Source organism: Botrytis sinoallii (genome assembly GCF_014898435.1).
Source record: "Botrytis sinoallii strain Bc 23 chromosome Unknown BSIN_004, whole genome shotgun sequence".
In the NCBI taxonomy this organism is placed as follows: domain Eukaryota; kingdom Fungi; phylum Ascomycota; class Leotiomycetes; order Helotiales; family Sclerotiniaceae; genus Botrytis; species Botrytis sinoallii.
In genome coordinates, this window is record NW_024066031.1 from 664,021 (window position 1) to 688,054 (window position 24,034).

The following is a 24,034-nucleotide window of genomic DNA, read 5'->3' on the forward strand; positions in this document are numbered from 1 at the left end:
GGCCTCGATAAAGTATTTCTCTCTCTTCCATTTACATTCCAATCTCGCCAATCTGTAGCAGCGCCTCCCTGAAACATTTGCTGCAAAATCCCCTTCTCCATACACCCGTCCATCTATCGACCTAACACCACAAAGTCGCTTGAAAGCCTAGCACTCCATGGAGGTAGGCAAGAGGAAAAAGAATAATACAGCGAACCAATGAAATATAAATCGTGACAGTCATGGTCATAGAAAAAGAGTCCGAAGCCAGACTTTGATAGCACTAAGGAAATATTATGTTAAGCCGTCGTGGTGACGCGCAGGCTATGCTGGGCTTGTAGAAACTTGGGACCAATAAAAAGAGAAAGTACATGAAAAGAATCCTTCAAAGCTGTCTCAAGATGAGAGGTATGAAGTTCGAATACGGTGCTGAAACACACATTACAAAATTTTAAACAAAAGGTCCCAAAATTTGAATTTGTTATTACAAAGAATTTGTTGTTTTATCCATCTTTTGATGAATTCGAAACTTGATCGAAAGTTTCGTAGATTAGGTCGATCGAGAAAGGATGGACAACCAACCAGCCTGTTTCCATGAAAATTATCGGATGTGCGATAGAGTCACGATTAATCTGAGTGATCAATTTTGGATTGATCTTCCATATTTTGCAATGTCTTCGTCTCGTAGTGCTGCCATCCATAAACACCTTTCGGTGATGCCTTCAATTGGAAGGAATCTATACAGCTGGCTAGCCTCAAGCAATCTAAGTAGATTCTTGATGATCGTGGCATCGCATCGACATCTCTCAAAGTTCACCAAAGGTTCCGTTGTTGGCGTACTTGCAAATTGACTTGGACGCTCTGAGTTGACGATGAGATCGTGAGTATAGATCCCGACAAATGGAATGCAGCCTTGATCTGCACCGGAGCCTTCCATCTCGGCTCTCAAGTTATGAAAATTACTTGTGGGTGTTACAAGTTCTTCCAATTCGTTAAGGGTTTGTATATCGGATGCCGGAACGTGGGCCCACGTTGAGGTGAGACGGGAGATATCCTTCGAAGTCAAGGCTACAGTGAGTTGTGTCATTGTAGCAAAGTTTCGATATTTGCGACAATTAACAGCAATGTGAATATACTTGATGATGCATCGAACTCGTTCTTCTAGATCGCCTGTCAGAACGATTTCAGACACGGCCCACTTAACCATTATGTTGAACCGTGCGATGACAACTTCCACTCCGCGAGGTTCCGAAGAGCGTAGGAAGTCAACCCATGAGCGAGTATCTGTGGCAGCATCTCTCCAGCGCATTTCGATGAGATCCTTCCAATCAATTTCATTCAAGGCATCTTTCTCAATGAGAGTGAATTGTTGAGCAAGAATTCTCGAGTCAAATGCAAGAATAAATGGCAGGTGAACAGACGTTTTGCGAGAAGCTTCACTTGTACCGATAGGTCGCAAGGCGTCTCTACCAAACCCGCCTAATCCAAGGGCACTAGTAGGGGTGATGCCTGGCGTTGGTGGTAAATAGTGCCCTTGTTGTAGCTGGTAATCATGGACCTGAGGAATATTCGCGGTGTTTGGAGACATGTTCAATGCCTGCACCAAGGTCATTGGAGGCGAAGGGGGTTGATGTGGTGATTGAGGTGAATGGGGCATCTCCTTAACTCCTGCTCCCCGTCTCAAAGCAAGGGAGTTTGGAGCAGGCATATTTGTTATCTCTTCAGGATATTCGGAATTTGAGATCACAGACATTTCGGATGAAAGGTCACTGTCAATGTTGAGGAATGAATGATTGCCACCTTCACTAACATGTTCTTTTGCACCGGTGTGCATTCTTCGCAAGCTTTCCGTTTCGGTTATGAAATCAAAAGATCCAGGATGAGAAGAGTGCGGAGTGTTATCCATCGATCCTTGACGCCCTTCATTAGGACCTTCGGGAATCGATCTTTCTGACCAATTGCGTGTATGTCTTTCGTAGCTTTCGTTCTCGCTAAAAGCACCATCAAGGAAAGAACCTTCAAAAAATGAATCGGTGAGACCACTTGACTCTGGTACTGATGAAGTTCTTGACACGCCTGTTGGATGGTATGCAAAAGTTCTACGTTCCGCCTTCGTTGAAGCTTCCTGAGGCTGGTATGTAGATGGGGCTAGGTTGAAAATGGTCGAATCCACGACATTTCGTTGTCTATGTCTGCGCTTCCCTTCTTCCTCATCATCCAAAGTAAGGTTACTGGCATCATATGGACTGCCGCCAAAACTGTTGGTGTTTCCCTCATTCTCAAACCTCCCAGATAGCTCGCCGCCTGGGGTGTGGGAATGCCTCTGCTCAAATTTCCCTTCGAGTTTCAGAAGAGCTGACTCAACGCCGCCATCGTCATCGATATCATCTGGAATTTGGGCAAGCATCTGAGCTTCCTTTTCGAAAGACGGACGCATCACAGGTTGAGATGAATGGGTGTCGAAGAAGGATACACGAGCTTTGGGCGTGATCTCAGCTAGTGCCCCTAATGAGAATGTCTCTACATGGCGTTGAGTTCCATCATAATCACTATTGACTACATCGATGTATTGGCCATCATCCCCACTACCAAGAAGATATGAGCTTCGGACAGAATCGGAATATGTCGTAATGGAGCCAGTCGACATTGGTCGAACATGAGCAGTATTGAGGTCTCCAACATTACCAACGGCCCTTAGATCTCCACCTGGCCTTCTCCTGAGTACTCGCAGTGGCCGTGGAATAGGTGCATTTCGAGAAAAGCTCTCTGCAATCGATGCTTCTTCTGTGAACGTGGTAGCATCAAAGCTCCGCTCGCTTCTGTGGTGTTGAGTAAAACCACTCTGGAAGGACGCATAACGACGCAACGATGCGGATTTTCTGACTCGGTAAGTTTGACTGTGAAGTCTCATTGAATGTGTAGGTATTGGTCTGGGTCCGAGAGGGTGCTCATAGTCTCTTGAAGGCCGTGAGTCACCGATCAGCGAAGGAAGGCCTTCTAATGATAAAATACGATTCACAGTATGTCCTAGTAGATGGGATGACCTTCTTGGAGTTCCAGCGAAGAGAACGCCTGGCGGGGTCGTTGGTGGCGTAGGTCCATGTGATGGATGCAAAAATGTATCAGCGAACGAGCCGACCGACGGACTCACGGCCAATGCGCCGGTCATCATAGGCAAAGGCAATGACATGGTATCATCAACAATTAAGATGCTCTTGCTTCCATTTGTAACTTCGCTCTTGGGTGACCTGTAGGTTATGGGACTTGAATTTTCCAAGGTAACATCTGGACACATAGTCGAGTAGTGAATGCCAGATTCGTGATGACGACTTATTGGTGGCGATAGCTGCTCAACTACACGTGATCTACGAGCTTGATCGGCCTCCTCTTCCTCTCGAACTGCCTTTTTGAAGTCTTCAGCAACTTCAGCACCAAGGAGGTCAATTCTCATTGGTGTACGAATTGAATCGTGCTTTTGGGCTTGTGGGACCACAGCGCTACCAGGAAGTCGATTTACGGTTGCCCCTCGAACTCCGAGAGGAGGCATATTGGGAAAGCTACCTTGGGTTGGAGAGCTAATTGGACTATGTCCTCCTCTGGTGCTCAATGCACGACGTACGCTACCTAAGAGTCTCTTCATCCCTGGCCCTGACATCGCCGAAGGGCCTTTGTGATTGGGAGGTGCTCTGGGAAACAAAGTGGTTTCTCGACCAAATTCTGCTGGAGTGCTTGGCGCAACAATGTCGACAAAAGCTTGTCCAGGTGGAAAGAGATTACCTCTCACCAAACTTCCAGCATAAGGTAAAGCAAGAAGTAGCTCCGTACTCTTATAGATAACCTTCTGTACAGGTGGCTCGGGTTCCGGCTGTGCTCGGCGATCTCGCAATGAGTCAGAAAAGCTTGCGCTGCGCTTGTGTGAATGCGAAGGGCGGACCCGTTTACCAGTAAGAGCTTTGGGTGTGGTTGCTACAGGGGGGGCAGGATCGTATAGAGAGCTGGCAGGGACTGGATGTGCCCCGAGGGGGTTTATTCTTCCGCCACCTCTTGTTCGACTAGGAAATGAGCATGATACAAAATCTTCGCTGACTATGCTCGTAGGAGACAGAGGTGGTTCAAGATCATCGTCTTCTTCCCTGACATTTGGAGGAGTGGGATTATAGGCGAAAGAGTCAATATGGCCTGCGCGAGAAACATCCGCAAAAAAGTTTCGCCCTTCAACCATGGAGGTATCGTGTTCCATGAAGTCGGGCTCAATAATTCCATCAAGGCGTGGAGGACCTTCTGGGTGGGCTTCCCAAAAGGCCGGGTCAAGAGTAGGATCTCGAGAACCAGCTACTCCTCCCGCAGCTATCGGAACCTCAACTCCAAGATCTGGGTCGAAGTCAGGCCCATCCCAGTATAATGCACATACTCTCCGCCAACACTTCTTCAATTCCTCCACTATCTTCAGAGGCACCTTGGAGTGCATCGTGCCCTCCAAAAGTGCTTTTGCGAATGCGTTAAGACGTTCACAAAATAACACTCTCAATTCGTAGTCGACGACAAAGTCGTCCAGGAAGTAATTGAGCACCCAATGGCGAATCGCGACAAATGTTCGAACTCTGACCACCGTACCAATTTCATCATCCCTTGAAACTGCCCACTGCAGTCTTGCGATTAGCATGAGTAAAAGGTCTGTTGTCTCCAAAAACGATCTAAAAGTTAGAAAGAAGTCGGATAGAAGATCATAATCGACGAAGGTCGGAGACGTGATTTCTGCAACAAGACGAGCTGGGCGTCGCCGCTCTAATGCCTCCATTTTCACCATAGCGCACAATGGATGGATGATCACAAGCCGGCTTGAAGGTGAGCGCATCGAACATTTCGGGTTCGATAGCCCTCGATGGCTTAACAACTCTTGGCGATGGAATTGGGCGTGATTGGTCCTCAGGGCTTGGTGGGCCAGTGACAGCACGAGACTGTGGAGATGAATCAGAATGGCGCCGTGGAAAAATTCGCGAATGACGCTGCGAGGCTGGATCCATCTGTGATGTTTCTCTGCTCGATAAAACACTGGAGCGCATATCATCGTTATTGTTTGTATAGGAAGATCCTCGAAGAAAAGGCGTGCCGCGCATGCTGAATCGTGGTTTTCCCAGTTTGTATGAAGGAATATTAACGTCAAGAGCAGGAATACCTTGAAAGAAGTCGAGCTTTTGAGTGGCAGTAGCAGTCCCAGGTCTCTCTATGATAACCTTGAAAGCGCCAGCGTCCTTGTCAGTAACTGGTGCGTGTTGGTCATCTACTGTCGAGTACGAATGTGCTCTTCCGCGTCCAGGTTTGATTGGTCCTGTGCCTTGGATTCGCTGGTTCAGACTCGATGCTGCTGACTTCGATGGTGACCAAAGACTTTCACGGTGGCTCAAATCATCCTCCTCTCTGCGAAACGCGACAGCATCAGGTCCAGCAGTATCTGGTGGTGTTGTTGGAAAGACAAAGGATGGCTGAGGATATCGTTGGTTTGCTGGACGTATTGACGGGCTGTTGGTTTGTCAGTACTGTTTACTGTCAAATATGGAATTCGTTGTGGTGGTAACGAGCACTATATCATCAACCAGCATCACCCTGTCTTACCGTAAGTATATCTTTCCTCCATTTCCCACCTTAGCAACCGTAAATTGCCTACCTTCCCGACCAGCAGAACCCCCGTCTGGAGTGATGCTACCTTTCTCATCTTCTATCTCTCTCTTGACCCGACGGTAAACATTATTATCGTTGCGCGAACTTTCCTGCATCAGCTTCTCCTGTTGGTTGGGGCTTCTCTTTCCAGTGGTTCTCGGTTTGGGGGCTGACAATGAAGGAACGCCAATGTTTTTTTGTCGTTCGACCTCTGTAATGGTTGTAGATTTATTATTAGGTGTTGCACAACGACCTCTAGGGGACAATCGATCTCGTTGACGTTGACGCAAACTTTCAGGTGAACGAGCTACAGGTGGACGGGAGGCTTGGGTCTGCGCCTCGACCTCCATTATTAATCTATTGTTTGCCCGGATTTTCGCCTCCTTCATGGCTCTCAGCTTCTTCGTCTTTTTCCTGATTTTCGACACATGGAGGATGAATCAAGTGAACATTGCGAGTGAATTATATTAGGTTTGAGAGGTTGGGATAATGAAAATGAGAAGGTTGAAGGATGCTTGCGACGGGCTCTCGATCACCAAAAGGCCGTCCAATTGGCAATAATGTGATGGGTGGGGGGTTCGATCAGTTCACTCTCAGGTTTAGGTTGGGAGGGAGGAATTCGTCGATAGATAATATTGCTTCTGGCCAGAGCAAGGATTTCAAAGGAAGGGAGAGAAGGGAAGGAAGGGAAGGAAAGGAATGGAATGGTAAGGTGGAAAGTGCGAACTGGAAATTGGGAATAGAGAATACTGTAATGAGTGAGAGTGAGAGAGTGAGAGAGTGAGAGAGTGAGTGCGTGAGTGCGTGAGTGCGTAAGTATGTGAGTATGTGAGTGTGCAGGAGCATATGCGAAAGAAGTAGCAGGATGTAATGTAAAATTGTAAATGTACCTACACTACACATTGAGACAGGACAAGGCGGGCATGACCAAATGATTCCGCCAGCCACTTAGAATTCTGAATTCTCATCTCGAAATGGCAATTAAGAGAAATTTACAAAAAGAGGAGTAGCGTAAGCCACTTTTGATTGGTCCGTCGAGTACCTGGCTACTACTCTGCATGTCCTCCGTATGTACCTAGGTACTCCGTGTGTGCATTTTGCTTTGCAGGGGCGTGAAGGCTTGTCGGTGCAGGTATTATTTATTTATTACCAGGGGGAAAGGTTCCCTCGTTCCCAAGACTCTAAGAGATACTAAGGAAATGAGCGAAAAGACCCAGCTTCAATCATTATCGGTCAGCCTATCCCCGATTTGGATCCCCGGGGCTAATGCACCAGATGTCAAGTCTAGATCTGTCGACGAATGATATCGTCTCCTGCACCACCACATCCTGGACAATTTGGATTTTGCAAAGATAAAGAAATGAAAAGACTGGTGGATTGATTCAGGAGCATTTGGGGCGAGTCGAGTTGCGTTCATCAAGAAGAAAGAGTTGGTACGAGCGTCGTGTTATCAATTGATGAGTCTTGCGTCTTGACTGACTGGACTGGACTGGACTGGACTCGGTAGTAGTAATCAAGGGGAAGCTTGAAAGAGTGGCAAGGTTGGAAATGAGTATCGAGGTAGTAATGATGAGGTATGAAGTATGGTTGGAGTGATGTTTGAGAGATGTTTGGTGGTTGCAGAAGCGGTTTTCAGAGAAGTGAAGTAAACAATCCAAAACAAAAACAAAAACAAAAACGTCACTTGGGATTTAACTTTGCCTAGGAAAATGCTAGGAAAATGCTAGCTACCTAGAGAATCATCATGTGGTACCTGGCTAACATTAACCACATAGGTACTAGATGTGTAGTAAGCAATTAGGTACACAGTATATGTATTGGATACGCCAGATACAATACCCTCGCGGCTATTCAATTTGTGTACACCGTACCTATGTACGTATGCGATCGCTTGCAATTGTGGGAATGAGAAAAGATGTCTGCTTGAAGACATGTGGTATCTCCTGGTCGTGAAATCCTACAGCTTTTCAGACGCCAGTTTCATCCTGCATACAGATAACAGGTACGATAATCGTGTCCTGGCGACCGATGATGTACGATGGACGTCTTCGGTGGAAATCCGTTTGGGCTGAGGGCTGAAGACTGGAACCTACTGCTACTACTACTGTACGGAGTACCTGCGGTCTTACATGAACCAACCACTTTCATCATCAATTGTCCCTGTCTGTCTCAAACAACAAGAAGCAAATCCATCCAACCTTGGTATCGGAATAGCAAAAGACCTGAAGTGAAATCATCCTTCGCACAGAAATACAGGAAATATAATGAATGTGAATCTTGGAATGGATGGACCCATCTCCCTCGTTTGGACGGGTTAATAAATAGAAAATTAACTAGAGACAAAAGTGGAGGATGCAATTCCAACTCCCATTTACTCCATAGGATCTGGTGGGGTGAACACCGTGATGTGATGTTCGCCGATGAAAATCACACGGCCGTTGGAACTTGGTACTTCATACACCATCCATATACAGAGTAGGCACTCAGTCATCAATTCAGTTCTGCCGCCTTCATATCTCCGTCCTTGGATGATGACCTGTGATGTGATACAGCCATGATTACTATATCTGCCACTTGACGCCGCAGACCTGCAGCGTGGGTCATTCGTTGAATAAGCTACCTGCTCACTACCTACTCCATCCAGAAGAAGCTATTTTCGTTGTTGTTTTTTCGCGCCATGATCAAACCATAACAAGTCACCCCCAACTTTGAGACGATCATGCAAAAGTCTCCATCTTAAAATAATTTCAAACATGACTTCAAGCATCAAAAGCAATCTTGATCCCAAGGACTGTTGACCGCATTGATATAATTAGTGTGGAGGGCTATTTCGATTGTGTACGGAGTACTTGTCGAACCATCGTGCAGGTACCTATCTAACATCTACCGGTTCCACACGCAAATTGACAGAGAGCTGCTTCGCCATTATAACCAACGTGGGCAAAGATCTGGGCCAGAAGATAACTTCTGGAAGTGAAATAAAATTACGCACTCTGACATTGACTCTATCACGGTACCCAGTTATCCAAAAGGGAAACTTTCAAAAGATCCAAGCGGCTACTCATGAAAAATCACAAAGGGACCAGATCACCGGGGCAGCCAACGACTCGAGTACATTCTGCACAAGAATCCTACGGAGAAAAAGAAGTTCACATCATTCATCATTACTGAGCAATTAAGGTTGCAATAAGCAACCAGTCTAGTTGCAGGAGAAGGAAACAGACAGCCCGGAATTGACCACTGGCGAAACCCTTCTACAATCCGATTGTCCCATTTCAATCCAAAGAATCAAAATTCTAGACAGTACAGTCAGTATCATACCTTAAGGCAATTCCAGGGTTTGTTTAGTAATATTGACTCTCATAATTTAATTCGTGGTTGATTTATTGTAGAATTCATTAGGGTGATGAATTTTGGCCTCTCTCTTTCTCCTACGGAGTACGTATCGTATCGCCTCCCCAGCCCAGCACAATGGAAACGAACTTTGGAATAGTGGAGCCATAGATGTAACTGACCACTCAGATTATACAATTTCCCAGTAAGGATGAATTGCGAATGGATAAATCATACATACCATTTGATGTTCTAAATGAGCATCCGGAAAAGCCCTGGGAATTCCATATTGAAGTAATAGACTACTACGTGTCGGTCATCTTCTACTTCTGCGATAAAATACGATCAACGACTCGAGATGAATTGCATTTCTCCGTCGGCTCAAGCCCCAAGCACCCTCATTAGGAGTGAGCTTAAATAGATATACTCCCGGAGCCGGCAAAGATGGCAAGGTTATATGTCGGTACCAATCATTGTGGAAAAGAGATGCGTTGCAAAAAAACGGTTATGATTGACAGTGCGGATTATCCAAATTCGTCAAGCCGGTTCATATCAAGCCCTAGACACTATTACTGATGGGGTATCTGCTCTTTATACTTCTTATACTTCTTATGCAGGAGGATTATCTAAGAACCAAGACCCTTTCTCTTCATTATGATATGGGTTGTATGCATATCTGCTGCTTCTCCAACCTTATGAACATCAGTCCAAAACATTCACACTCTGTTTTGCCACATCAATGGGATTCTCATGCTATACAGATAACAGTCCCAGTAATCGCCTTCAGATTTCAGACTTGCTTATTCTTCTTGTCAGGCTGGAGCCGAAGAAGAGGTCGAGCAATGTTTCCCGCAGCGCGTTTCTCCGTACCATCTCAGATATGGGTCTACATTCTTCTCTCCATAGAGATCGGCGCATCGGATCCCAACCTTGTTCAGGAGAGATGTTTAGTGACTTCTTTTTGAGAGCCCAAAACCTACTTCGTGCCCAAAAAGCAAAAAGCTCTGGGATTTCCCCGATCAAAAGATTGTGAGATTGACAGTTCAAGCCCGCCATGCTCATGTTATACGATTGGGTCCCACCAGTATATGATACTATATCCATGGATATCGATGACCTGGAGATTAACATGCAGGAGAAGTAGCTCATGGGCTAGACCCAGCTACATAGATCGTGGCTTATGAGAGTGACCCTTCCCAAGGACAAGAAACACAAATTCCCATACAATACGGCAAGTAGAAATGCGGGATAAAGACGGGAGGGGTCTTGGGAAGGATTGATGACCATGACTATCCAGAATCTAGCTGGAAAGAGGCAGTGTACAACAAATTATGATCACAGGATTAGCCAACGTTATTGGAGCAAAGAGGAGGCCGCATATATCAATGCGCCATCTATTCGTGCGCGGGAGATCTAAACAATCAGAATGCATCCTCTTGGGCCGCTTCAATGGAAGCTTTGAGTGGCATCATCACGAGATCATTGTAAGTGATAGGCACTTATCATCAAACTAGATTCTACTGCGTATACGATATAACACGCTGCAGACAGCAATTATTCCCATTTCAAGAATTACACCCTCTTCGCAAAATGCCCAGCCACTTCTGTTCAATCTAACTTTTACACGGATCATCCATTAACTTTGGAGAAAAGTCTATTTTCTAGTTGTAGTTTCTAGAGAGGAGAGAGGTAGACCCTTCCAACCTTCGTAGACGAGTCTTGGTTTAACATGGATGCATTCGCTGGGAGATCCCAGCTTTCCGAGAGAAAGGATTATTCATCCGTGCGAACACTGACTTGTGGTTACTCTTGAACCAAATCGAAAATTCATTTTAAATGATTTTGCAATTTTGCCTTGCTGTAGAAAATTGTCTGTTGGATCGAATACCTCGAATACCAGATATGTGATTCAGGTTTCGGCGCCTCCAGATCTTAGAAGTTGGAGGAAAGTTCTGCATACGATTTTCACAAGCTAAGATATCTACGGACCCACTGGATCGCCGAGGTGGCCGGGTAAATGCTACCGTCATCACAGCTAAAAATGATACCTTACGTCCGCCTTACGTCGTAATGATATTCAGCCTTCTCTACGATATGCCTCGTGGCCATTCATCTCCCTCCGGCATTATCCCTCATCCAACTTCCGATCCCGAGGTCACGCTAAACACTTTTCGGCGTTTGCGAATCGGAAGCGGTTTCAAATTACTGACTGGCCCTACTTGACGGGATGTTCCCTTCTCTTTCCCGCCGTGACAGGTTGGGCTCATTGGTATATTAATATAATAACGGTTGTTGATATCGATAGTTACCGGTACCTACCGGTTTATTATGAATTCGAAGAACCCGGTATGTGTTATTTTCGAAGGAAAAATACAAGATTTCTCCGTAATGTGTCTACAGATTACACATGGAATGTCGATTTACGTCTTGGTTCTTCTTTCATGCAATTTCTACAGGTTTCTAATCTTCACGTCAGCCTCGCCGACGCACCACGCTGCACCTTTTCTTACATGCAAGACTTTCAAACGACCAATCAAAAAGAAGTTTCTACCGGCAACGAACGGTTCGTACTCGGAATGGCAAGCGGGACGTGCCTCTTGTCAGAATTTAGAAGGGGTCTCGAGAAAAATCACCCAAGGTAATCCGCGCATGAAATGGAAGAACACACTCTTCTCCAACGTTCCTGACCCCTGTTACTAATATTATATCATATATCACAGGATAAGCACTTGAACTAATGGTAAAAACTCTATTGTTTACTTTGTTCTCTAATAATCTTTCCATGTGTTTCCCCCGTTTAGAATCTATGACTGCCCAACAGTTTGACAGTTGGGCTTTGTCAATTACAGACCGAAAGCTCGGCTCGCACTGTTCATTTAGCGATGCATTTGCGAATTGTGTAAAGGGCGATGCTGGTTTGGGAATGTTTTAGGTCTTCTTTGAAGTGATTTGTCCAATCGGAAACCTATTGTATGCAAAGTTTTCCAATTTTTCTGAGAATCTAACGTGCAAGATAACAATTTTTCTAAATTGGATGCCGGCAGTTCGAATTTTTCGGAAGGCATGTTAGTATTGTGACAAGTGTCAGATCTGGCACTCATTAAACAGCTAGCTCATCGTATCTGGAATATCCTTGTGGCGTGACTGATGGACTGGCTTCGTATGTCTTTGATACGTGGAATGCTCTAATGACTCCTGAATCTGATGTATCGAAGGAAGATTTGAGGGCACATAGGGCCGGATTATCACAATAGCAATTATTCCATCCAACGATTCTCCTCTCGGCTATTTTCACTCCATATTCATTTTCATTCTAGCTATCCCCATGATCAAATTCAGAACAATATCTCTCTGTATGATGGCTAGAAGTCAAGTCGTTGATCAGTATCAGGAATGAGAATCATTTCCACATACCACGCAAGAAATAAAATCTCATAACTGTACAAACTAAGCGTTTCTTTGAAATCGGTTGGGATCCTACTAGGCTAACCATCTCTGTTTGACTCGCCTAATTCTTTTCATCCATCCGAAATCGCTTCAGGGGAAATGAATTACAATAATTACTTATCAGTATAGTATAGTATAGTATAGTATAGCATAGCATATCAAATCTAGTACTTTATAACCAGAAACCTATACTCTCGAATTCTCCAAGCCGCTCCACCTCTTTAATTTCAAGCTTATGTACAAAGCTCTAACGTACAAATAACATCCTATAATTCAGAAACAGAAGGAGTTGATTTTCTCCCCTCCTTCTTACATGTTGTTCTACCCTCTCCGCAATATATTCGTTATATTATTTGTGATACCTAGGTATTTATCTTCTCTAGCTAGGTATATGTTATAGACGAAATAGAGGAAATAGCTAGGTAGCGATTAAGCAATACCTAAAGATTGAAAAGAACTTATTTTCTGTTTCTTTGATCTTATCTCATCTTATCTCGTCTCATCTCATCTCATCTCAAGTCTTCCGTCTGATAATACACTTCCAACTTATCTAGGTACCTAGGTAATCATTACAAGTTCTTCATTCGAGGTCCACAATACGTATTTCATTTCATGCTCGATTGATAATTCAATCAATATAAATAAGTATTGAATCTAAACTCTGAGATTTGTATAATACTATAGGTATTAAAACACTATAATAGTGTAATAAAGTTGAGCAAGAAAATCTTAGATAGTTTCTTTCTATTTATCTTTTCTATTATCTGTTTATCTATCTATCTTTCTATCTTTCTATCTTTCTATCTTTCTATCTTTCTATCTTTCTATCTTTCTATCTTTCTATCTTTTATTTATTTATTTATCTATTTATTTATTTATCTATTTATTTATCTATTTATTTATCTATTTATTTATCTATTTATTTATCTATTTATTTATCTATTTATTTATCTATTTATTTATCTATTTATTTATCTATTTATTTATCTATTTATTTATCTATTTATTTATTTATCTATTTATGTATCTATTTATTTATCTATTTATTTATCTATTTATTTATCTATTTATTTATCTATTTATTTATCTATTTATTTATCTATTTATTTATCTATTTATTTATCTAAATATCTATCTTCATATAATCTCAATCCCATCACTCTTACTATACGCACTTCGTATAGTAAGCGGGAACGAGTCCCCAGTATTAGTTTTCACTTACCCCATTGTTAAAATTCCTAATTTTGTACTTTAAAAGTTATCCGCTAGACCATTTGGCCTAGCCGTCCTATATAGTCATAGACTGAAGGTGGACGTTAATTAAATCAATCAATCAATCAATCCCATCACTCATTTTTTTTTAAAAAAAAAAAAAAAAAAAGAGCATTACATCTTTCGTAATCCTAGGCTGAGTGAGTATAGAGAAATTAGAAATTAGAAATTATATATAGATATAGATAGATATTAATTATAAATTCCTTTCTGTATATTCTACTATATCTCTATGTATTATTAGTATAATATACTCGCAATTTGTATAATGAAGTGGAAATCTTAGTAATGAGGTTATATGCTCTGTAGTTGTAGTAGTAATAATATTAATTTACATCTAGACCTCCCTCCCAAAGAGTACCACCTACAGAGACATACTCAGCCAAGGAATTACAACACCATCTCATCTACTAAAAATCCACAAACCACAAGGGAAAAGGGATTCTTCAATAGATAATCCTGGGTCCCTGATCCACGGTGTCGCAGTTCTATTATACACTCTAGAAAACATTTCGAGCTTTGTTGTATGTAGCTTTATGCTAGTGATGCTATGTGCTCTGGAGGAAGGAGATTGTAGGATGGGGAGGTGTAGTGTGAATCTGATATTGAGTTGTGTATTTGGTGGGGATTGGGAATTTAGAGGGTGAGTGGTGGGGGATGAGGGATGGAGGGTTGATTTATATGTGGGAGTTTGGTTTAGGCTGGATTGGTGGATTGGAGGGGGTGGAAATAGTATCTTGGATGAATAAGTATATATCTTGGATAAATAAACAAATAAATATACTTTTGAGAAATGTATGATGGGATTGGGATGCGGAAATGTGGGTTAAGTATGAATATAGATATATATGTGCATGGGATAAGGAGGATTGAGTGTTGTGAAAACCTCGAGAGGGGGGGACTGGTGGTGTAGTTATGTATCTAGGTAGTTGGGTTGATTTGTGCAATGGTTTTAGGATGTAGGCTCATTGGGTGTAGATGGAAATTTGTGAGAGCAATGACGGTTGGTTGTATACTTGATATGGTGCATCTCCTTTTACTGAAATGCTTTTGTGATTATGTGATGTGAAAGGATAGATGTGAATTGACATCAGATGAGGGCTTCATTTGTACCATTGAGATTCATCTTGGTTGTAGAATGTTTGGTTGTGATCTCAGTAATAAGAGTTGGGTAATTCGGAATAACTACTTGTAGCATGTGTGTATTTAATTTAATATAAAATTTCATCAGATCATATGTGATCATTCCATGAACCCCAGTGATACCATAGAGTAATGACGATTCTTAGATGTCATTATAAATCGTCCCATCCCATCCAATCTCATCCATTCATATTATACTTCTAATTCCCTACCAGTCCATACAGATCCGATGCCAGCATCAAAACTCTCCACCTAAATCAAACTTTCCTTCTCCTTACTTCCCTCCCTCCTCCCCTCAAATGTCTTCATCGCCCCATCAATCCCACTAACCCACCTAGCAATCGCCTGCACTCCCACAGGTAAAACTCCCATCCATCCCACCCACCTCGCATACAATGGCATAGCCAACACCGCACTACTGCCCTTATCGATCGTCGCGATGATTTCCCTCGCCACATCAACCGGTTCCAGTACCGGCGCGAAAAAACTATTCGGCGTTACGGTTCCGGAAAACAACGGCGTGCTCAATTGGCCTGGCTCGACTAATACCGTTTTGATATTAGGATAGGCTTTGAGTTCTGCAGTTAGGGAGTGGTGCAGCGCAGTGAGACCAGCTTTGGAAGCACTGTAGTCGCTGAGTTGGGCGGCTCCTAGATGGCCTAGGACGCTGGACATAGTTACGATAGTACCGTGACCGGTGCGGATGAGGCCTGGAAGGAAGGCTTTGAGAGTGTAGAAACTTCCTAGGAGATTTACTTTGAGATTCTGTTCTATTTCATCGAGAGATAGATCCACAAGCGATTTGCCGTTTACAATCGCCGCATTATTGATGAGGATTGTAGGGGTGCCGAGCTAGTTACCATGTATCAGTTTCATGTTATTCTTCAAACAGGCAGGAATACTCACATCTCGTTCAATCTCCACAGCCACTCTAGCAACCTCCTCTCGATTTCCAACATCACACTTATAATAACTCACTCCCCTCGCCTCTCCGCTCTCCAAATCTCTCACATCTAACACCGCAACCGTCGCGCCGCGCATGCCATATACTTCTGCAACTAGCAATCCCAATCCGCTTGCGCCGCCTGTAATCACTATAACTTCTTCCGAAAGATCTACTTCTCGGGCTTTGGAGTATGCGATTTGACGATTGAGGATGGAAAGGAAATATAACATGGTGAGAAGAGAAGCATAGCCAATAGCATACTGAATGGCTTGATGATGCCAGGGCATTGCTTGGGCGCGCATACAAAGGGGGATCATCCAGGCGACGAAAGGGTGCAGAAAAGTTACTTGGAGCACTTTGTGTAGGAGATCTATGCTGAGGGGTTTAGCCCATGGGAGCTCTTCGCCTTGGCGTGGTCGATTCATCATGAGGGAGTTTGGCTGGAAATTTCTGTAGAAGAGAGTTGGGATGATTTTTTGGGAAATCAATGGATGGGATGAAGGGAATGTGAGGGAAGGAGAAGTTCATTCATATAAGTGGCATCATTTTTTGAGGAGTACATATGAGACGAATCTGATGTGAGGAGGAGGAGTGGTTTGTTTCATGAGGCAAGGCTAGATAACCGCCGTGTGTAAATTTGGTCTGTGCATCTCAGCCTTGCGTTTCATGGTGACCCCACTAGTGGACCGAGATGTGTAAATAGAAGTGCTGATCCTACAGGTACCATGTTCATGTTGAAGTTTTGATGGTGTTCAGAAGTAATTGCGAGTGCGTTTTGAAGGAGAGCGCACTGTTCAAAAGTATTGATCACCGTGCAATTATTTTTTGTCTCGTTTAGATTTGTCCCAACGATTATCTAAAGGTCATTGGCTTCCTTTTTCTGTTTTGCCCATTCGTTAAACAACCACGAGTGATGAATACATCCGTATATCTCGTCAAGGGGAGGTGGATGCTGGCTATTGTGACATTGTGTCTCAAGTGAGCAGCGAGAAGCTGTCTCGGCTTTAGTACGCTTGCTATGTACTTTTGATATTTCTTTCTCCTGCTAGCCCGATCTGTTTTAGGAACAGTAGGATCACAGTATATCTTTCCGAGTGATGTGTACTTCTTCTCTTTGTGTCTTGAGTCAAAAGGATCACGCAACCAATAACCCATAGATTGAACTGCGGCTTGTAGTTGCGTTCATCTGATTCTCAACATTTCTGTACCTGACTCGAGCTAAGACAACGAAACACTCTCGTATATCATACTCTTAACATATATGGCAAAAGTTGGAAGATCAAGTCCAGTATCATTGGATATCATCCAGCACATCAAGCAGAGATGATTCTCTCAATTCTCGCCTAAATTTCGGACCAAAGTTTGCTGTTTTGTTGCATATCTGAGATGTATTGCATTGCATCCGTCTTTCTAATGAGCGATACAAGCAATGATTCTAATGATATTCACCTTCTGGTAGCCCGCCTAGAAGCCAATATAGTGGAGAGGCTAGCAGTTATACATTATAAGATATGCAACAAAAGCAAGGATGCAGCTAATGACGTCGTCTAATCACAACGGTAATGTTCTGAAAGTTATCATCTGAAGATTTTCTATCTGATTCGGTTATTACTTCATACGAAGAGCTTAGTATGATTTTCCACTTAGTCAAATAGTTAACACCTGGTTTGCTGCAAATGAAACCTAGGGTCATATCATCTAGAATTAAACCGCCAAGTAAATGCCGCCGTAATGCCCCTCGAAACCAAGTTCTCTTCCCATGATATGATATGATACACGCGCACCCCAACCTTGAAACGACTCTTCCGAGCCTTCCAAACCACGTGGTCTCTACAAGCAGCACAACACATATCCCAGGAAGCCAACCTATCTATATCGTTCTTACTATGACATTAGGATAGTCCCATCTTTCCTCCAATTGGGCTTGCCCTCCGAGCACCTCGCTGTCTCTCAAATAGGCCTAGGCACAACCACAACCCTATCCTTCGCTCCCACATAAATCTTTCTATTAAGCACCTCCTGAAACCGTCTCTTATACAACTTGCGTGCAATACTGCGCGCCAAAAAATTCGTATGAAGCAAAGCAGGAACAGCCGAACACTCATAATCAACTATCTTCTTCTCCCGGCCGAATGTCAGAAGATTGGTAAAATATTCGGTTACTTTCGCAATGATACTTGCGTAACCTTCAAATTTGCAGGGCTCATGACAGATAGTGATTTCGCGAGGTGCGATATTTTTCGCTGCGAGCGTCCAAATTCGGTGTTGGAGTTCGGTGGGAAGACGGGGGAAAGGGTGGAAAGAATGAGGTGGAGCTGGTTGTTCAGGTGCTGAAGAGTCTGAAATTGGGGGAGAGTCTGATCTTGGAGGTGAATACGTAGGTGGAGGATCGTCGGCTGCAGTTTCTTTTCTGGTGGTTATGGTAACGCTCAAGTGCCAGCTACGATCCCTGGTATGATGAGTACGGTGATGTGTAATATGTGGATGATTTATGAAACGAAGGCTAGGTGGCGTTGAAGACGCCATCTTGGTGCATGTGTGGTGTTGGAGAGAGAAGTTTGCTCCTGGGGCTAATATTTGGTATCTTGTAGTGGGTGAATGATGTTAAGTACTTTATGGAATGGCAGCCCCGTGCTACTTTGTTTGCAACACTGCAGGAAACCGCTTTCTTTGCGATCATACCAAACATACCTTCAAAGGTAGAGGAGGAATCTCTGGTTAATTCGTCCATTCATAGTCCGTGATATACAATCTACGGCTCACAAACGACATAAAGTGACAGTATGTTGCTACACCAAAGCCAATACTTCGAAGACTGTAGTACCACTCATCAATAACGGCATCTCAGGTTTACTTGAAAATGTACCAAAGGAGTCAGGAGGTTGAAGAACCAGTTCGCCGAAATATGCAGAATGCCAATCAAAGCCTACATACACCCGTCTATAACCCTCAATGTCACGAAAGAAAGCTTCCAGCAGACTATTCTATCCACGTACTCCCAGTTTCGGCTTGCTAAACATCACTGCAGAATATAGTCAGATATTAAGAGTAGCTAGCTTCCTTGGAAGTCAAGTAGATCGATACATCCTGAGTCAAACATGCGTAGTTTACCAGATGATGTAGCCAGTGTGCCCAACCCAACAAACCTCTCAAACCTCACCTGATGTACTCCCTTCCTTCTTGTCGTCAATTGATTTATATAAACGAAGCTCTTCCTCTTTTCTCCACTGCACACTGCATTTGATCCTTACTTTCCAAGTATTAGAAAAGATGTATATTCCCATTCCTGAAATTGACGATCGTTTGGCCCAAGTAAGATTTATCTTCTTAGTCATGGCCAGCCCAGATTAAAGTGTTCATCATTTCATGGCTCGGTGGCACAACATGTTGATATCAGTGAGTGCTATGCCGATTGGATAAGATGATATTAAATCGCACGTAGATACACATACATTCAAACGCACACTCATTTCAGACCAATAAATGTTCTTTGAGATTACGTTCCCATTTAACCATTTCTATGTTCAGTTCTATGCTTTTAATTTATATGCAACTCTAGACGCCTAACCCAGCACTTGGTTCGTCAAGACGTTCAATGGAAATCTACCAAAGATCGAGTGTTTGTATATATCTAATTTTCTTCCGTGCCATATGAACAAGAATGGAAAACTTTGAATAGCCCGCAGTGCGGTTTAGGGGTATAGCAATTGTATATGAGCCATGGTTTGCAATGCGCCAAGCGAGTACTCTACCAATGTACTCCCCTCCAATGCCCGAACTCCTGAATGCAGTGCCCCTAACGGAAAATAGCCAATCTTCAGTCTAATCATAATTAAACAATACAGAAATGCTCTCTCCATGGTGAACACGACGAATTGCCTCGGCGAAGACCGGGCCAACTTCCAAGACCTCTAACTTAGAGCAGAGACGTTGATGTTCATCTTGTGGAACACTATTGGTCACGATAATTTTGTCCAGTGCAGATGCATTGATACGCTCAATAGCATCACCACTGAAAACTCCATGGGTTATCAAAGCGTAAACGTAAGTGGCACCCTCTTTCTTAAGCAATTTGGCAGCTCTTGTAATGGTGTTCGATGTATCGGCCAAATCGTCGACGAGTATAGCAACTTTATCACGAACATTGCCCACAAGCATCATTGTAGCATTTTGGCGATCGGTAATTCGGGTAGGTCGACGTTCCTAATTGATATGAGTGTGCGCAGGGAGTAGAATTGGGGGAAGTTTTACCTTATGAATCAATGCAAACTCCATATTGAGTCCATCGGCAATCGCAGTTGCTCTTTTTGCTCCACCAGCGTCAGGACTTACGACGATAGCATCCTGAAAGTTCGGAATGTTTTGCTGGATGTATCTCTTCAAGAGAGGCTTGCCATACAGATTATCCACTGGAATGTCAAAGAATCCTTGGTATTGGGGATCGTGGAGATCCATAGTGATTACCTGATCGGCACCAGAGCAAGTCAAAAGGTCTGCGACGAGTGTGCCAGCTTGCGCTACCCACTGTTTGTATCCTGGCTTGCCTTGGAAAAGAGTTTTGCTTTGACCATTGACAAAACCAGGGTTCTCGTAATCGTGAGTGGTGAAATGTGGAGTTGACACGGGAGTTGATGCTCCGTCAGCCAAGCGTCCATTGGTCAGAGAAGCAATGGAATCCGTAGTATCTTGTCGTCTGGGTGTTATTCCATTTGAAGTTTGGGTATTAATCTGCTCGAGAGATGCTTTTCCAAGCTTCTTCTGTAATTTTTCCATACCATTAGTGCCATTGCTGAGGCCTGGTGTTTGAGGGGAGGAAGGACCCGGTGTTGCTGGTCGACTTTCGAAAGTAAAGTTGCCCTTAACGTCGGCGGGCCCCTTGGCAAGTGGTGCGCCAATCTTATTGTATGGAAGATCGGGCTGTCTTGAGTAAGGAAACAAAGGAAGGACGACGGTGACACGCTTGGCAGATCCAGTTTTGCATGCGGAAATCATAATGCAAAGATCTATGAAATGATCATTGGCCTTTCCTCCGCCCGATTGAATGATATAAACATCTTTGCCTCGAACTGAGTCTTGGATCTCGAGACGACTCTCACCAACGGAAAATTTCTTAAGAATTCTGTTGCAGGGTGGAACACCGAGCGTATTACAGATGATCTCTGTTATCTGAGGATGGGAGTTTCCTCCGAGAACAACCAGATTACGAACCATATCTTCTGATATATGGCAAGAAGTTTGAGGTAGTTGCGATATGGTGATGATGGTAATGATGATTGAGATTTTTGTTGTAAGGTTTGAATTGAAATGCGGGATTAACTTTTTTGTGAGGGGTTTCGTAGCCGCGTCAAATCTGGGGCGGTCTAAGGGCTTTGAAAGAAAGAAGAGAGAATTGGATCGAACAGGAATTCCAGGCAATAAATGGCAGATGATGAACCTTTTATAGATCTAGCAAATGCGATAAGGTATCGTCCCTTTTTCCCCAAGATGGAGGTTTTATGATTTCCAATTGATTTCAAGAGTTCCTGTCGATAGATCGAATTGATATGAATTGCACATAAACCAAATATAAAAAAACCTCTCACAAGCAAAAGTTTTGAATCACACAAGAGGGAAAGAAAAAAAAAGATTCATTCGGTCAGATCTGGTGACGGCCTTAGCCTATTAGAGTTAAGCAATTAAACCCCATTGAGACCCCGCAGCACGAGGCTGAACTCGCTTAAAATGTTTTGCATGAGATAGTCAACTCTGGAAATTATTTCTCCTCAAGGCTGAAGATTGTGATCCAACAATCAACGCCTGTTTACGAAGAGCCACATAATACAACGTCTTGGGAGTACTAGGTGACGTCTAGCTGCCAGTTACAACACGCTAGTACGCCAGGGATATCAAACAGCCATGAAGATTCTAGAAGCACAATCCGCGACCCTGAGCAATTTTGAGGTTTACACTCATCTGAAGGACATTCAAAAAAAACACCGCACAGGAGGAAGGAGACCAGGAAATCTTGACAATGTTATCAAAGAGGTAGCACCTTGCTTCGTTGTGACTCGTCAATTTCAAACTGATCTTTTTGTAGTTAATGCAATACCTCGAGGAAGCACCTTCACCTTTCGCGCAAAAGCCATGCCCATACAATGAGGATACAATTCGAAATCTCCTTGAACAGCTTCGTCCCTATGACTTGACCAAAGCCGAAATCCTTATGATTATCAATCATCGACCGACATCAATGGAGAATTTGAATATCATTGTTGAAGAATTGGAGTTGAGATTTCCAGATGAAAATGAACAATGGGGAATTATAGATGTTGTCAAAGACGTGCTAGGTGCACAGGATGCTGAAGAAATGAAGCAGACTATGGCAGATAATACCGAAGCCGCCAAAAAGGACGAACAGAAAAGATTGGAAGATGAAGAGAGGCAGTACAAGGCGCTTGTGGACCAATCGTGAGTGTATAGGAATGGCAGGTAACGCTCTTCGTGTTTGCAGATTTAGGTCAATCCTGAACACCCCCTGTACAACGGACTATATGCGAATCGGCCAATGTGTGCATTTTAGAAATACGTTCAGAGGCTTATTCGAACGACTCGCCCCGAACGAAGTTCTAGCTCCACTATGTCGACGTATAAGACGATCTGGCTGTCCAAGAAGAGGAAACATGGCAAATCGATACGCTTCCGATTAATTTCAGACTATGGAGGCTGTCCACCTTTGGTTTTAAAAATGGGACAAACCGGTAGGCGTTCGTGGCGTAAAGGTGTCTAAAATCCCTCATGTCCGGTTTCATATCGGTCATGCGATGCGGCATTAAATGTCAATAATGACCGGCAACATAGCTGTGGTGAAAACCACAAAAGCCACTACATTTTGAATGAAAACAAATAATTCAAAAAAAGAGCATTCAGAGTTCAAAGTGAAGTAGACGATAATCGCTGTACTGTACATCAAGATTCCAAGTGGAACCCAGCAACTTCCTGTTCAAACCAAGTACCACCTTCCTTAAACTGGATATTGACGGCTCGGTCTTCCTAAACCCGCCTGTCTAGGATAGCACCAATGTGTGAACGCGAAAACCCATCCACAACGCAATCACTTTTTTTGTTTCCCCCCTCTCATACTGCCCCCACTGCCAAACTTCCTCTCAAGAATCACCATATAAAAGAGCAAAAGCGAACCAGGCGTGGATTTTCCTCTCGTACCACAGTTTTATAACACGGTAGAGGCTACTCCTATGGGCCAGGTAGCTTTTTATTCAATCATATCCTACTATCGATGTAGTTGAGGGTATTATGAAATGTGATTTGAGAGAACATCTAAGTAAGAATATTGGAATAAATATTTCATTGTCACAAGTTCTTTTACTATCAATACGAATCCTGTCATTCGGCTATTTTACGATATCATGACAAGAAGTGTACACAATGGCAATGCAAACTTAGAATACTCATCTTCCACAATCTCTCGTAGTAGTGACCTTGTTCCAATATCTGCGCATTGGCTTGGATTATAATATTTTGATTTCACACTCTGTTTACCATGAGAAAGGTTCAGATTTGACATTATTAGCATTGATGAATGTGCGATCTGTCACCACATACTAAGTGGTTTATATACTGAACAATTTCATCATCTAGCTTCCACAGCGGGGAAAGGCATAGGATAGTGGCTTCTAGTCTCGGGCTCTGTCTTGGAAGATAAAAAGTGATCGTACCAGGAAAGACAAGGACTTGGTTCTGCCACTACACCAAGCTAGCATTTAGCTGTATGAAACCAATTCAACTCCTATCTTAGAAAATAAAAGGGCTTTAGCGTTCATTCGTTATCACAAACGGAAGCAATACCGCGCGTATATCGAAGTTTTTTGTAATAAACAGGTCAACTTCGGACGTATGTGTTGGCGTTATACCATAATATCAACGTTTGCCAATCAGTGTCACCTGTCATCAAAGCCTCTTCGTTGTCACTTCTTATCTGTCGGTCGTCACCACCATCGTCATCTTACATTGACTTCCGTAGCCTACACTGACGTTGAATAAGTCTAATTGCCGTCATCTACTTGTTGGATGTCCAATCCAACCCAGTTTTTGCTGTATCCAACGGTAGCATTCTGGTTACAACAAAACGACAATTTTGGTCAGCGTGCAGATTGACACAATTCTATTCACTACACAGGGAGTGAGCTTAGTAATTGAAGACACGCCTTTATATACATTTGGATCAATCTCGAAATTTACCGTTGAGTCATCGAAGCATTG

At 43.3% G+C, this 24,034-nt stretch overlaps 6 protein-coding genes across 6 annotated transcripts; 2 read left to right on the forward strand and 4 right to left on the reverse strand.

The window, feature by feature from the left end:
• Window positions 1–619: 619 nt before the first annotated feature.
• EAF02_002714 (uncharacterized protein) lies at window positions 620–5,987 on the reverse strand (the record flags this gene model as incomplete). Its single annotated transcript, XM_038898762.1, has 3 exons — window positions 620–4,621; window positions 4,794–5,499; window positions 5,593–5,987. The coding sequence occupies 3 exons, from the start codon at window positions 5,985–5,987 to the stop codon at window positions 620–622; spliced, it is 5,103 nt and encodes a 1,700-aa protein (XP_038761050.1).
• Window positions 5,988–6,148: 161 nt separating this feature from the next.
• On the forward strand, window positions 6,149–6,521 carry EAF02_002715 (uncharacterized protein; the record flags this gene model as incomplete). Its single annotated transcript, XM_038898763.1, has 2 exons — window positions 6,149–6,344; window positions 6,478–6,521. The coding sequence occupies 2 exons, from the start codon at window positions 6,149–6,151 to the stop codon at window positions 6,519–6,521; spliced, it is 240 nt and encodes a 79-aa protein (XP_038761051.1).
• An 8,563-nt stretch (window positions 6,522–15,084) lies between these two features.
• Window positions 15,085–16,203, reverse strand: EAF02_002716 (uncharacterized protein; the record flags this gene model as incomplete). The annotated part of the gene is made up of 2 exons (XM_038898764.1): window positions 15,085–15,684; window positions 15,739–16,203. 2 exons carry the CDS (start codon window positions 16,201–16,203, stop codon window positions 15,085–15,087), a joined length of 1,065 nt encoding a protein of 354 aa, XP_038761052.1.
• A 1,525-nt stretch (window positions 16,204–17,728) lies between these two features.
• On the reverse strand, window positions 17,729–18,304 carry EAF02_002717 (uncharacterized protein; the record flags this gene model as incomplete). The annotated part of the gene is made up of 1 exon (XM_038898765.1): window positions 17,729–18,304. One exon carries the CDS (start codon window positions 18,302–18,304, stop codon window positions 17,729–17,731), a length of 576 nt encoding a protein of 191 aa, XP_038761053.1.
• Window positions 18,305–19,251: 947 nt separating this feature from the next.
• On the reverse strand, window positions 19,252–21,340 carry EAF02_002718 (uncharacterized protein). Its single transcript, XM_038898766.1, has 2 exons — window positions 20,030–21,340; window positions 19,252–19,981 (listed from the first exon to the last, which is right to left on the reverse strand). The coding sequence occupies exons 1-2, from the start codon at window positions 20,987–20,989 to the stop codon at window positions 19,601–19,603; spliced, it is 1,341 nt and encodes a 446-aa protein (XP_038761054.1). The 5' UTR covers window positions 20,990–21,340; the 3' UTR covers window positions 19,252–19,600.
• Window positions 21,341–21,673: 333 nt separating this feature from the next.
• EAF02_002719 (uncharacterized protein) lies at window positions 21,674–22,229 on the forward strand (the record flags this gene model as incomplete). Its single annotated transcript, XM_038898767.1, has 2 exons — window positions 21,674–21,802; window positions 21,855–22,229. The coding sequence occupies 2 exons, from the start codon at window positions 21,674–21,676 to the stop codon at window positions 22,227–22,229; spliced, it is 504 nt and encodes a 167-aa protein (XP_038761055.1).
• Between the last annotated feature and the right edge of the window lie 1,805 nt (window positions 22,230–24,034).

Excerpts from the sequence above, each read along its gene's own strand:
- EAF02_002718 (XM_038898766.1), bottom strand. The coding sequence starts at position 20,989 with ATGGTTCGTAATCTGGTTGTTCTCGGAGGAAACTCCCATCCTCAGATA. Across the intron at positions 19,982-20,029 it reads AGTTTGCATTGATTCATAAG|GAACGTCGACCTACCCGAAT; the intron begins GTAAAACTTCCC and ends CATATCAATTAG.